The 13,562-nt window shown below is 54.6% G+C and overlaps 1 protein-coding gene across 4 annotated transcripts in view; it reads left to right on the top strand.

Annotated features, from left to right (window-relative positions):
* GPAT4 (glycerol-3-phosphate acyltransferase 4) overlaps positions 1-13,443 on the top strand; it is a 31,223-nt gene extending 17,780 nt beyond the window's left edge. For all 4 annotated transcript variants that reach the window (XM_059909263.1, XM_059909261.1, XM_059909262.1 and 1 more), the window contains 10 exons: positions 2,339-2,408; positions 2,563-2,863; positions 3,637-3,711; positions 4,499-4,588; positions 4,768-4,861; positions 5,563-5,678; positions 6,635-6,690; positions 7,210-7,295; positions 10,183-10,391; positions 12,691-13,443. In XM_059909263.1, the coding sequence (XP_059765246.1) occupies positions 2,339-2,408; positions 2,563-2,863; positions 3,637-3,711; positions 4,499-4,588; positions 4,768-4,861; positions 5,563-5,678; positions 6,635-6,690; positions 7,210-7,295; positions 10,183-10,391; positions 12,691-12,799 (1,206 nt within the window). In that variant the 3' untranslated portion in view covers positions 12,800-13,443. The remainder of the gene's footprint in view (positions 1-2,338; positions 2,409-2,562; positions 2,864-3,636; positions 3,712-4,498; positions 4,589-4,767; positions 4,862-5,562; positions 5,679-6,634; positions 6,691-7,209; positions 7,296-10,182; positions 10,392-12,690) is intronic.
* The last annotated feature ends 119 nt before the right edge of the window (positions 13,444-13,562 follow it).

The following is a 13,562-nucleotide window of genomic DNA, read 5'->3' on the forward strand; positions in this document are numbered from 1 at the left end:
GACGGGAGCGCGTGTCCAGATGGCTTGGCGCGAGGAAGGCAGGGGAGAGAGCTGTAGGTAGGAGAAGCAGCGGGTGGACAAAGGGGTGGCCTGACACTGGCATCCAGAGAGGACCCTTCTCGGGCGGGGAAGCTTGGGGACCGTGGGAGGAGGGCCGGGCGGAGGGGAGCACGTTGGGGTCGGGTGTGTGCGGCTGCCTCTCACTCTCAGGCTGGGTGTGAGGATGGGGGGACTTGCACGCGGTCATGACCAGCAGGTGACTGGAAACGTGAGGTTGTCGCCGCTGTGCAGTCAGGATTGTTGATTTGACAGTAGCTACTGAGAGCTTCCCGCTGAAGCAGGGAGAGATGTCGTCGCTGCCTGGGCAGCGGACGGTGACGGGTGCTGGGAGCCTGGCCTCTGGGGTCTGGTTCTTTGGGTGTCTCTGGTGTGGTCGTGCGAAGCGCGGTGGAGGCTGGCTGAGAAGAGGGGCGGGTCTCCGCTGAGACGAGTGCGGCAGAGACTGTCAGGCCTTCCCCGTGTGCTCGGCCCCTAACTCGCAGTGCTCAACAGAGTGAGCAAGCAGCAAAGATGCACCGTGGCGCCGCCCACACCTCTCGGGGCTGGGCCTGCGTTGTTCACCTGCGAGGGCTGTGTTGGGTTTACTGTTAGCTCGAGTGCGGCATTATCCTTGCCCCTAACAGTCTCTGTCTGGGAGATGCTGAAAAGGGAATAATTAAGTAATCTGGTCCTGAACATCCCGGATCAAGGGAAGGGAGGGGGCTTGTGGGGAAATGACCTCTGAACCTGGAGCTCTCGCTTTTATTCTGGGCGTCTGGACGCGGTGCTCCTTGAAGTGAAGCCAGAGAAGCCAGGTGCGTAGCTCTCAGTGCCGCTGGCTCCGTCGCCCTCCCGTGAGTCACCGCACCAAGTCACCGCAGCAAGGCGGAGCAGCCCATCTCGAGCGCTGGCCCCTGGCGGCCCCGCCCGGCTCTCTTCCCCTGCTCTGCTGACCTTGGACAGTTCTCTCCTCAACGCAGAGACATTTTGTGATGTGCCTGAAGTTTGGAAAAGTAAAGCTAAAGTACAAAGCGGGAGGGCAGGAGGATGTGTATGACAGAGCTAGGGGACTGGAATCTCATGAAACCAGCACCTTTCCAGTTAAAACAGAAACCACAGCCTTCCTGCACATTCCGTCGTGAGGCAGGCTCTGCCAGCAGAATCTCACCAGAGGCTTTGTGCCGTGTGGATCCTGCTGCGTCATGGAATGACGGGGTTCTTTTCTACCTTGCAGAACTGTGGAAACAGAAGTTTGAAAACACACCTTTTAAAATGTCCGTTCTGCTTCCTTGACTCACCGCGGTCATAACTTTGTGTTCTGCGGTACCACATTGCAGGAGGGCGGACGGGAGCTCGTGTGTTCGCCTCTCAGCATGTGAGAGCAGGAGGGACCCAGCCTCTGGCTCTCTTAAGACAGCTGAAAGGATCTTAATGAAGGAAGGGAGGATCTAGGAAGAGCCTCACTTTCCTGGAGCCCATATTATCTCAGTGGTACTGAGGACAATTCGGGGGGTTTGCCGTTTCCCGAGTTCTGTCACATATGGTCTCATTGGATCCTCGTGAAGTAGGACGTTGAAGGACCATCATCCTGTTTTGTGGATAGAGAAGACCAGCATCCAGAGTGTTGGAATGAGTTGCTTAAGAGACACAGCATAACTGTCAAACTTGGGATTTGAACCTAGTTTTGTTTTTGTTTTTGTTTTTTATCTCCAAATACTGTTTTTTTAACACTTTTTTTTTTTTTTTTTTTTAAACACTAAGCTACTCTCAGGCTTTCTGTGTCAAGTTTGTGGGGTCTCCTGTTAGAGGTTACTCAGAGGGTGAATGGGCAGTCCAGACATATATATTATTTAAATCCTTTATCGACTCGAAAACTAAAATTGTTGCTTTCTTGGAATAATTTGGGAGGCAGGCAGCACCAGGTGGCGGGCAGAAGCTTAAAACGTGCTTGGTTTTCCTGTTGGTGAAGCGCTGCTGTTTGGCAGAAACGAAGGAACCCTGAGGTCCGTGGACTGTCGGCTCCTTAAGGACCCAGGAGGCCATGAGAGGCGAGGCCCGAGCAGCTCAGCCCAGCCCTAGTTCCCAGCTCGTGCCCGCCGGGGACGTGGCTTTCGGTCCAGGTTATCTGGGACGGGTGTGCTCTAGGAGGAGAGGGCTCCGAGTTTCCTTCCAGAACCAGTGTGCTCTCGGCCGCAGTCCGCTCTCTGGGGACCGGGCTTGAGGCTGGCACGGAACGGAAGTGGAGGTGCCCCCGAGCGAGAAGGGGGCTCATCGCGGTGTGTGGCTCTTCCCTCCGCAGTGGGCAACCTTGAGGATGGAGCGAGGAGCCAAGGAGAGGAACCACCAGCTCTACAAGCCCTACACCAACGGTAAGGCGGGGTCTCCGTCCCCCTCCCCAGCGGCCCCCCGGAACTACGTGCCTGCGCGCTTTCGCCCCGCCCCCACTCCCCACTGGTGAGCACCCCGAGCATTCCCAGCGTGCTTTCTCCCAGCGGGCCGCTTGACCGGGCTGTTCTCTTGCAGGAATCATTGCAAAAGATCCCACGTCACTAGAAGAAGAGATCAAAGAAATTCGCCGGAGTGGTAGCAGTAAGGCTCTGGACAACACTCTCGAGTTTGAGCTCTCTGACATTTTCTACTTCTGCCGGAAAGGGGTGGAGACCATTATGGACGATGAGGTGACAAAGAGGTTCTCAGCAGAGGAGTTGGAGTCCTGGAACTTGCTGAGCAGGACCAATTATAACTTCCAGTACATCAGCCTTCGGCTCACGGTGCTCTGGGGCCTAGGAGTGCTGATTCGGTACTGCTTCCTCCTGCCCCTCAGGTGAGGCAGGGCCTAGCCCGACGCCTGATCTGCCCGCCCATGCCCCCGGCCCCTCCGCTTCGCTCTCCTGCTTTAGAGAGGAGGACAGTACCGTTCTGTCCCCGGCTAGGCCATCTGGCTCTCGGAAGGCTGCACCGGGGCTTGTCCTTTAAGGGCCTTCGGATTGTCTGCGTATCAGACGTAGCTGGGTTTCTCAAAGACAAATTGCTTGTCTGGACTGACTAAACACAGGGACGGGGAACACGATGTTCTTCCTGGCCACCCCTCCCCGGGCCTGGCTGATGCTGTTCCTGCAGCTTCCTCTCTGGGACAGAGGCAGTATTGATCTCCCAGTGTTTCTGTACCACGGGCTATTCTGAGTATGTCTTGCCGGCTGCTGGTACCTTCGGGCCCTACTTCCTATTGCTTCACAGCGAAGCTGGGCTTCTGCCAGGGTTTTAAGCCAAAGGGAAGGGTAAGACCACAGGGCAGCAGGTGCCTGAGGGCGGCACAGCCATCAGTAGACCGTCCCATCCTTCTGGCTGCTGCCACTGCCTGCAGGAGAGGGTGTTGGCTGAACGCCAAATCCATGGTGTCCTGCCACTCTGGAAGCAGAACGCCCTCTGGTTCTGATAGGCCTGGCCGCGTTTCTAGGGACCAGGACTCCTGTCTGGGTCCAGGTGATCAGATCTTGCGGGGAGTTTTCATGATGCCCACTTCCATTTTCACACGTCCAGTTCTGTACTCGGGGCACAGATTTGTCTGCTGTGTTGTAACTTGTCTTCTCGTTACAGGATAGCTCTTGCTTTCACGGGGATTAGCCTCCTGGTGGTGGGCACAACGGTGGTGGGATACCTGCCAAACGGGAGGTGAGCGGAGCGCGGGCATCCGAGTCTACAGGTACTGGGGGACGGCTCCCATCTTGAAGGCCAGGCCACTTCTTTGGGCGTAGCCCAAACCACAGACTCTTAGAGGGAGAAAGTAACCCAACGACAGCAATGACACAGGCAGGAAAGTTTTTTTCCAACTGATCTTGATCTGTGACTGTGTTCTTTTTGCCCTCCAGCCCTCACACTCTTCCCATTTTAAAGGCAAAAGGGAGAAAACACAAGCCCGTAGAGTCCAGGGCTAGCAGGTTTTATAGCATGTTGTTGAGTTTTGAGCATTCTACTGTGTTGATGAATTGGTAAGAGGATAAGACGTGTAGGTAGGGCCTTTTTGTTTATTCGCCTTTTTTTTTTTTTTTTTTTAGTAAGAGAAATTGGCTCCTTCTGCTAAGTTATGGGGCTGGCAAACCTCTCTTTTGCCCGGGCTGGTGGGGAGGTTTGACTCTCTGGCCTTTGCCCTGTCTCTGGGTGTTGACCAGCAAGAAAGAAAGGAATCTAGGAGACTCAGGTGTGCTGGAAATTCTAGGGCTGTGAATTCTAAGCCCATTACCTTAGGTGAATTTGAGTAGCCCTCATCATTTCTTTCTTTCTTTATCTGTAGACAGAAAGATGCTAATACAGAGTTTTACCATAAACACTAACATTTATAAAAATACTTGGCAGTCATAAAGGCCATAGGCAGTGATGGTTAGATGGTTGGACTCAGCACCTTTTCCTGTTTTCCTATATGTATGAAAAATAAAAACAAATCTCTGTCCTGTTGTCGCAGGTTTAAGGAGTTCCTGAGTAAGCACGTTCACCTAATGTGCTATCGCATCTGCGTACGAGCCCTGACGGCCATCATTACCTACCACGACAGGTGAGGGGGCTCGGGATGGGACAGAGGGGTGGCGCTGGCGGAACACGAGGGGCTGGCAGCCGGCCCGTGGGCCCTCAGAGCGTCGTTCGAGCCGTTAGGAAGCTGCCGAGGCCAGGCGTGAGTTCCAGATGAATTGTTTCACACTGATTTTTGTTGCTTTGCCTACAATTTAAACACAGGAAGAACCGGCCTAGAAACGGCGGCATCTGCGTGGCCAATCATACATCTCCCATTGACGTCATCATTTTGGCCAGTGATGGCTATTACGCCATGGTAAGGCCTCTCTCTGTTGCTCCTTTAGGCTGGTCAGGGCTGGGAGCTCTTTCTTAAGGGTGTGAACAGGTAAGCACGTTTTTATACACGGGCCTGACCTAGGTTGTTGCCTTTGTTACTGTGGCCTTGGGGACTCCTTGGGACCTGGATGTTGTGAGCAGAGTGAGCGGCGTGGGGAGGGGTGAAGGTGGGGAGGGGTGAAGGCGGGGGGAGTGAAGGTGGGGAGGGGTGAAGGTGGGGGGAGCGAAGGTGGGGAGGGGTGAAGGTGGGGGGGTGAAGGTGGTGGGGGTGAAGGTGGGGGGTGAAGGTGGGGGAGTAAAGGTAGGGAGGGGTGAGGGTGGGGGGGTGAAGGTGGGGAGGGGTGAAGGTGGGAGGAGTGAAGGTGGGGAGGGAGAATTTGAAGACACTGGGCTCGGGGGCTTTGGATAATCCACCCAGGGAGGGCGTTTGGACACAGGTGTGCTCCGCTTCACGGTTCGTTTTAGGGTTTTCAGCTGTGTTTTTATCAGTAGTTACACATCTCTGGTATCACTGATTAGAAGAATTTAAATTCAGAGAGTCTAATGGTGGTTTCTGAACAGTGAGAGCCTGTGGTTACTGTTAAAGTGTTACGGGGTGAGAGCTTGGGGTCTGTGTCTCGGGGGACCTGGGGGCTTGCATGAGGACAGCTTCGCTGCCCTTACTCCTTTGTCTGAGAGCAGGTGGGGCAGGTGCACGGCGGCCTCATGGGCGTCATCCAGAGAGCCATGGTGAAGGCCTGCCCCCACGTCTGGTTCGAGCGCTCGGAAGTGAAGGATCGCCACCTGGTGGCTAAAAGGTAAACAAGTGACACGCAGTCTGCGCTTAGGGGAAGCTGTGCCTCTACAGCCTTCTCCACTGAGCCCCAGCTGCTTTCATAGTAGTGTTTTTCTGAAACATGGAGTATAAAAAGTATCAAAACCCTAGTGTTATTACTAACCCAAGGTAGTAATGTTTGTAACCTTTTTTATTCCTTGTACCCATTGTAATGAACACTATATGAACTTTTAATGCGATTTGATTTTTCTTTTTTAATATTTATTTGGTAGTGCCGGGTCTTAGTTGCGGCTTCCCGGCTCCTTAGTTGCAGCACGTGGGCTCCTTCGTTGTGGCAGGCGGGCTCCTTAGTTGTGGCTCGCTGGCTCCTTAGTTGTGGCATGCAAACTTTGTTGCAGCATGCATGTGGGATCTAGGAAAATCTCAAAATGAATTCATTGTCACAAATGAAAACACACTTAAAGCAACAGAACAGAGTGCAGCTAAAAAAAAAAAAGTAAACGTGCAAGTGATGGCGAGAGCTTTGCCGTAAATTGAGGGGAAGCAAGCCTCAGCCGAGACCCGCTCCCCAGGAATGGTGGGTCGTCCCTGAATTCCCTGCGCTGCGTCTTGGGGGCTGCAGGTCCCACCCAGCATGGCTGTAGGAAGTCGGGGGTGAGCGTTTCTCGAGGCTGCTCTTTGCCGGACTCTGTGGAGGGTGAGCCCTTTAGACAGTCCTGGGTCTGAGCCACGGCCCCTGTGCACAGACTCACGTACTTCATTGAAGAGCTGTGCACATTAAGTAGTAATCATCCGGTGTTCCCTGTCCTTGGGAGTTTTGTCTATTAGCCCGTGGGTTTATAAAAGAGAGGATCGTGTTTGCTAACCCGCTTTTATACCACATCCAGCGTCACGTCTAGACAGGGTATTGATAGATGCATGTGGATGATGACGGACGTGAGGCTGTCTGACCCTTCGTTTTATTTTCCTCTTGTAAAGGCTGACCGAGCACGTGCAGGATAAAAGCAAGCTGCCCATCCTCATCTTCCCGGAGGGTAAGCGTCTGTGTGGGGAGGCCGTGCAGGAGGGTGCGTCCAGTGTCGTGTTGGAGCCCAGGCCCTCACCCGTGTTGGGGGTACCTGTCTTCACTGAGTAACGTGGGGGCCCTTTAGATTGGTCGTGGGACTGAAGACTCAGAGGATTCAGAATATGGACTCGGAGTGCCGTCGTGTGGCCTTCCCCGCCGCGGGAGCCCCTTCTGTAGTGTTGCTGCTGGGCTCCTCGAGCTTCTTGCGGAGTCCTCCCTGGGCCCTCCCGAGTCGGCCGGGGCCTCTGGCCTCTCATCTGGGCTGCCGTGGGAACCAGGGAAGACGGTCCTGTAAGAAGAGAAGAGGAAGCAGCGCAGTAGTCTGTTCATCTGTTTTCAGTGTGCGTTCAGGAGCTGGGGAGATGACGGGTTATCCTCTTTGAAGAGCCATTAGAGTGATTTTTATTTTTATGTTTAATCCTTGAACTCCTAATCTCTGGGGTAAAGGACCGAAGGAAACAGCATTTTACTCTCTCCTGCATTTCAGGAACCTGCATCAACAATACATCTGTGATGATGTTCAAAAAGGGAAGTTTTGAAATTGGAGCCACAGTTTACCCCGTCGCGATCAAGGTACGAGCCCTCTGAGGCCACGTGATCGCCGCGGCCGCCGTGACGCGCAGGGGGGAGCTGGGCCCCCTCTCCATGGAGCAGCCCACACTGCGGAGCCCTGAGCTTGGTGCATCTCCCCCACGGGTTCCTCTTTCTTCCTAAGCCCCGCCGGTATGGAAGGCAGTCCACCTGAGGGGCTTCCTGCGGGCACGGGGCTGCCCAGCTGGGTCTGTGCCTTTGGTGGGTCAGAGGTGAGGGTGGGTAGGTGCAGATGTGTCCTTGCTGCTGGAGGAAGAGACAGCCCCGCTGCTGTGGCTCACATGGCATCTGACAGACCGAAGGCCACTCGTGAAAGTAAAGGGGCCTTAAACGAACCTGTTAGTCTGCCCCGCATTTTAGGAACTTGAACCTCTGAGAGTCCAAACTCGCTTAGGAAGATGGGACGCACTCAGCCAGTTTCCCTTTTTCCTCCTCCTCTCTCTCCACGCTTGTATCCATCTGATTTTTAAATAGATCCACATAATTATTTCTAAAAGAATGCTGTTATACCACTTTCTCCAAAAAAAAACACAGCCTTTGTCACTATGTTTAGAGTATTTAGGTTGACGTCTCAGATCGGGGTAAGAGTGAGTCAGAGTTGTTGTTAGAATTTAGTCTGCATACTTCTGCGAGCGTCTTTTGTCTGCAAAGGCTTCTGAAGAAATATTCCTCATTGTCACCTGGCAGCACAGCTGGTGCATTTGGGGGAGGAGGTTCTTCTTGGTTAAGCGAACGCTGCTTTCCCAGGTAGGCCGAGCACCAGGGCAGGGATGGCGAACGAGGAGTGGCTGCACAGTTACAGGTCCCTGGACCAGGGCCGCCCACGGGATTCGTTGAGGATGCTGGGTCTGGAGCAGCAGAAAACATTCTGTTCGTAGTGTGTGCCACGGGTGTGGGAACGGGGAGAGATGTTTGCATTGCGTGCGTGCCGTCCCGCAGTTTAATGTCCTGAGAGCCCAGTGCCTCACCCTGCGTGTTCATTAAAAACCGGCTGCTGCACAGAAGCCCTTCCTGCTCACTCCAGAGCATCGCTTCTGTGCAGCTGCGTCAGCATCACCTGGTGGGGCTGTGAAAAGGCAGATCGTTGGGCCCCATGCCCGGAGTTTCTGAACTTGCGTTTCTGACCCGTCCCTGGGCGCTGCTGACACTGCTGGTCGGGAACCACGCTGAGAGCCTGCCCTTCGCCCGTTTTGGAACATGGACCCTTAGACAGTTATGCCCGCTCCAGAACACGGGCGTGTAAATTTTCCTTCCACCCGCAGGTTTATTAAAGCTCACATGTGATTAAGAACTTCTGCTTCCCAGATACTTCTCTAGTTTTTGTGAAGACGTCATTGGTAACCAAACTTGTATGACCTTAGCGGTTTTAAAGCTCTTGTTACATTTCCACCAAAATTAAGCCATTGTCTGACTTTGAGGAATGTATTGCTGTTTTGAACTTTTGCCTTGTTTTTCTCTCCACGGTGTCTGCCCAGCATGGAATAGAGAATCAGCCCTCAGCAAAGGTTTCTCTCCAATCATGCTGTGTAAACTGTAACAGCACTTTCTTCCAGTCACACACACTAGCTCCTGTTTAAGACTCGTTCTTCTCCCACATTTCTTTGTGGTGTTATAACACGAACCCGTTAAGCCTTCTGTAGTTACATTCCGATTTTTTAGTTTCTGTAATTAAGTCTAAATGTCTTCATTTCTATAGTCAGGTGTGCAATTAGGCAAAATTCTCTACTTTTTATTCTGAGAATCATAAAATTTAGGCTTGAAAGGCCTGAAAAAAATCATATAGTTCTAACCGAGCCCCCTCACCCCCAAGTGTAAGAACCTGCACTCGGGCACCTTGGCCGGTGTCCCTTCCCAGGGTCTCCGGGGAGGGGCGTCCTCCACACTGGTGGCAGCTGGGTCCTGTGAGACCGCTCGTGAAACTGCGTCTCCTTTGGTTTTTTCACTCGGGTCCCGGGTCTTTGCGTCGCAGTCACGCACTCCATCTGAAGGCTTGTCTCTGAGAGCCCTTCAGACGTGCAGTGGCAGTTCAGCCCTGACCCTTTTCAGGCTTTCTCCTCAGGGACCGGTTCCTCTTGCTGCCCCTTGTGTAACTTCCTGCGGCAGCTCTCCCTCCCGGCTCACCTGCACTTGCTCTTCTGTTTGGGGAGAACAAGGGTCGCAGCTGTGGCCACATGGCCCACAAAATGCCCCTGAGGCACAGCCCTCGCCTGCCTCGGAGCGGCTGGCAGGTGACAGTATCCGACGCCCGCCCGCCCGCTGTGGCCACTGCCACTTCCTCGGGGCAGCGCTGCCCCCTCACACAGACAGGCAGCTCCGTTAGAAGTGTTGTGACACAAGCAGAGCTTTCTGGTTGTTTTCTCCTTGGTCTGGGCACCAGAAGCGATCTTTGAAAGCTGGCGGTTGTGTAAGAAAGTCTCTCTCTGGGGAGGTACATGTCGAAGTCTTTGTGAGTGTGTGACGTGGCGGGAGGGGTTGATGGAGCAGGTGGGGTGAAACGCTGGGGATTGTTGACTCGGGGCATGGATCTCTGGAGGATGTGCTCCTGTTCTGTTTGCGGACGTGCTTGAGGACTTGAAGAACAGACGATAGACACCTGTGAGTGAGACAGGCCCCTGGCTCAGGGAGGGAGGACCTTGGAGGAAGCTGCTGGTCCTCCTTAGTGATCTGCGCTCGGGGGTGGATGTTGCTAGGTGTCACACGTGCCCAGGTGTGGGGTCCCTGCGGCAGTGTCCGCGTAGGGGGCTGGGAGCAGCGTCCTAGTACCGACCCTGCCCCGGACGTGGCGGGGACGTTCAGCAAAGCTGCCGTTGATGCGCACACACGTTAGAACTCCTGACTTCTCACCGTCCGGCGTTCCCTTGTCTTGCAGTACGACCCCCAGTTCGGTGATGCTTTCTGGAACAGCAGCAAGTACGGGATGGTGACGTACCTGCTGAGGATGATGACCAGCTGGGCCATCGTCTGCAGCGTGTGGTACCTGCCTCCCATGACCAGAGAGGCCGAGGAGGATGCCGTCCAGTTCGCAAACAGGGTGAAGTCCGCCATTGCCAGGCAGGGAGGCCTTGTGGACCTGCTGTGGTGAGTCAGAGCCGGATCTTACCAGCCGAGTCCAGGAGGACGTGAATGTGTGAAGCGGGTGCTGGGTGGTGGACTCCATTTACGAAGGATCCTCCTCTCCCTGGTGTGGAGAGCGAGCCCACCAGTCCTGGAGAGTCAGCAGTTTGACTCACTCTCAGAAGCCCAGGATGTTTGGACGAAGCGGTGGATTTGGCGCCCCTTCCTGGGGACACAGTCCGCCTGCGCACCGGGACAGCCCTGTCTCTGCGGGCAGGGACTCCGTGCCAACCCGGAAACCTCGGACGGGCATTGGGCTGTCTCATCTCGTGTATTTGGCAAATTGGACCTTCCTTAGACCAGTTTTGGTTTTTTGTAGCTTGTTACCTACTAGAGCCGGAGTTGGCAAACTTTTTCTGAAAAGAGTCAGTACGTATTTTAGACTCTGGGCCATGTGGTCTCTGGTGCAACTGCTTGACTCTGCCATTGTAGCGGGAAAGCAGCCAGAGACAGTCCAGGAGTGGGTCCGTGTGCCAGTGAAACTCCACTTACAGACGCAGGCGTCGGGTGGATCCGGCCCTTGGGCCGTAGTTTGCAGACCCTTACACTAGGGTGTGAGGTGGTTATACTCCAGCTAACAGGAGGTTGATGCGCTTGAACACTGGGTCAGGGGGGCTAATCCCCCCTCCTGGGACCCTTAGGTTTAAGTGCAGGGGTCAGCTCTGGAGCGCATTTGACTGAATGGGCGTTTAAACTGCCCTGTAACCCTTTTTTTTTTTAATTAATTTTTTTATTGGAGTATGGTTGATTTACACTTGTGTTAGTTTCTGCTGTACAGCGAAGTGAATCGGCCATACATATGCGTATATCCACCCTCTTCCAGACGCCACTCCCACATAGGTCACCACAGAGCACAGAATAGAGTTCCCTGTGCTATACAGTGGGTTCTTCGTAGTAGTTATCTTTTATATATCATAGTGTGTATGTGTTAATCCCAGTCTCCCAATTTATTCCTCCCCTCCCCTTTCCCCCTTGGTAACCGTTAAGTTTTCTACATCCCTGACTCAACTTCTGTTTTGTAAATACGTTCATTTGTATCATTTTTTTTTTTAGATTTCACATATAAGCGATACCGTGATATTTGTCTTTCTCTGTCTGACTGACTTCACTCGGTATGGCAGTCTCTAGGTCTGCTTGGCCCTTTTTAAAAACGCTAACATTTATTGGGCGCCAACTGTGCCAGACACAGTGCTGCTGCTGCTCTGATGATCTCGTCTCACCCTCAGGGTAACTCCATGAGTAGGAAAACTTACTGCCATTTTTCAGATGAGAAACTGAAACTCGGAGAGGTTAAGTAACTCTCTTTCAAAGCCACAGAATCAGCCCTGGAGTCGCATGTTGAGCTTAGGTCTGACCGGCTTGAATGTTTAGCCACTGGCCCACGTTCCCTGTCGCTGAAGCCCAACGAAGACAAGGGTGGCTGCTTTCTAAAGGAGGCCTTTGCTGGGGATTTTAAAGGATGTGGCAGGTGTCAGGGCTCCCAGGGTAAGGCGGGTCCGGTGGTGAGGGCTTCACCAGAGACTTTTCCTACCATCCCGCCTCCACACTCAAAGTGTAAGAGAAAGACTGCGGTGGGCTTGGTTTTGCATCAGTCACTGAAGATGATGATGATTCTAGGGTGCAGGCAAGGCGTTGGGGTGTCAGGTGGGGGGAGACTTTGAAGAAGCGAATCCACGTTTAGAGGATTTCTTTGGGGCTATTGGAGGAGATGGGTGGTTAGCCCCAAACTCTGCGTTACTTCCATTCCCTTACAGGACCATCCCTTGAGCACGAAGCAGTAAGAACTTGTATTTTCCGTTGTGTTCATTTGCATGAATTTGGAGAATCCCGGGATCTGAATTATACAGATTTTATTTTGCAGATCAGTTTTACAGATTCATTATAAGTCCTAGTATTTCTTAAAGCTTGGCTCACCTTCCATAAAGCCAGGGCCTCCTTTGCTTTCTGTAAGGTGAGGATGAATGTTTGAGCAGAAAGAACTTTTAACTCCTTGGCAGGTGTGAGCAATTAGAAAGTACCCTGGATAAGAGGAGTGAGCTCTGACCCCAGGGCAGGGGTGAGAGTTGTAAGGCAGAGAGGGTGGGTCCCGCAGGCCCAGGGCCGGTTTCCGAGGCCACCGTGATGAGGGAGCTGCTGCGTCTCTGGCGGGCTTCTCCGGGCGGGAGCGGCGCGGGCAGCCGGTGGGGGGCACATCTGGCCGGGGCGCGGGGCGGCAGCGGGGCTTCTCTGCTCTTGCATCCAGCACTTCTCCTTCTCTCGTCAGGGACGGTGGTCTGAAGCGGGAGAAGGTGAAGGACACGTTCAAGGAGGAGCAGCAGAAGCTGTACAGCAAGATGATTGTTGGCAACCACGAGGACCGGAGCCGGTCCTGAGCCCGCGCTGCCGCCGGGCCACCTCCGCCCAGGACGCAGGCGCCGCGGGCCGCCGCGCGCACAGGACTCTTCGGGCTTCTTCGAGCCGCCCGGGCCGCTCCCAGGACGAGCTGCCTTCTTGTTCCTTCTCCGCCGAGTCCACGGGAGGAGTGCCGTTAAAGTCCCCTCCCCACCGTGCCCGTGCGGCCTGAGTGCTGGGCCAGAGCCTGCCATCCCCACTCGGGACCCGGGGTGTGGTCTGTCCCCGAGGCCTGCGTGCGGGCGGGGACCTCACCGGGCCAGGCCCGCCCCGAGGAAGGCGCAGCCTCGGGGCCCCTCAGACTCGAGAAGAGAACGTGTGGTCTGCAGGGGCCCTCGGCAGACTAACGGTCCCCGGCCTGGGCCGCTGGACCTCCCACTCCGGCCGCACTCTGCCAGCTCGGCCTCGGCTGCCCCGCTGTCCCCTGGGCTGGGGGGGTGGTGGCGACACCTACCTCACCGGGTTGCTGTGGCAGCTCACGTGCTACCACGGGGCGGGGAGGACGGTCAGCTCGGCGTTGCGGGTCCAGGGCGGGGGAGGGGCGGGACGAGGGGAGCTGGAGCCGCCCACGGGGCTCTGGATTTGTTTCTGTGAGTAAATAAAATTGTCTTCGATGGTGACTGAATTGCGGGGTCCTTTCCTTCACGCGCCCTCCCCTGGCTGGGGGCCCGAGCAGCACGCTTCCCAGCAGCAGTCTGGTTCTCTGACTTGAGCCATCGCGGGGACTTGGCTTCCGGAACACGG

Source organism: Balaenoptera ricei, chromosome 21 (assembly GCF_028023285.1).
Source record: "Balaenoptera ricei isolate mBalRic1 chromosome 21, mBalRic1.hap2, whole genome shotgun sequence".
NCBI classification, from domain to species: domain Eukaryota; kingdom Metazoa; phylum Chordata; class Mammalia; order Artiodactyla; family Balaenopteridae; genus Balaenoptera; species Balaenoptera ricei.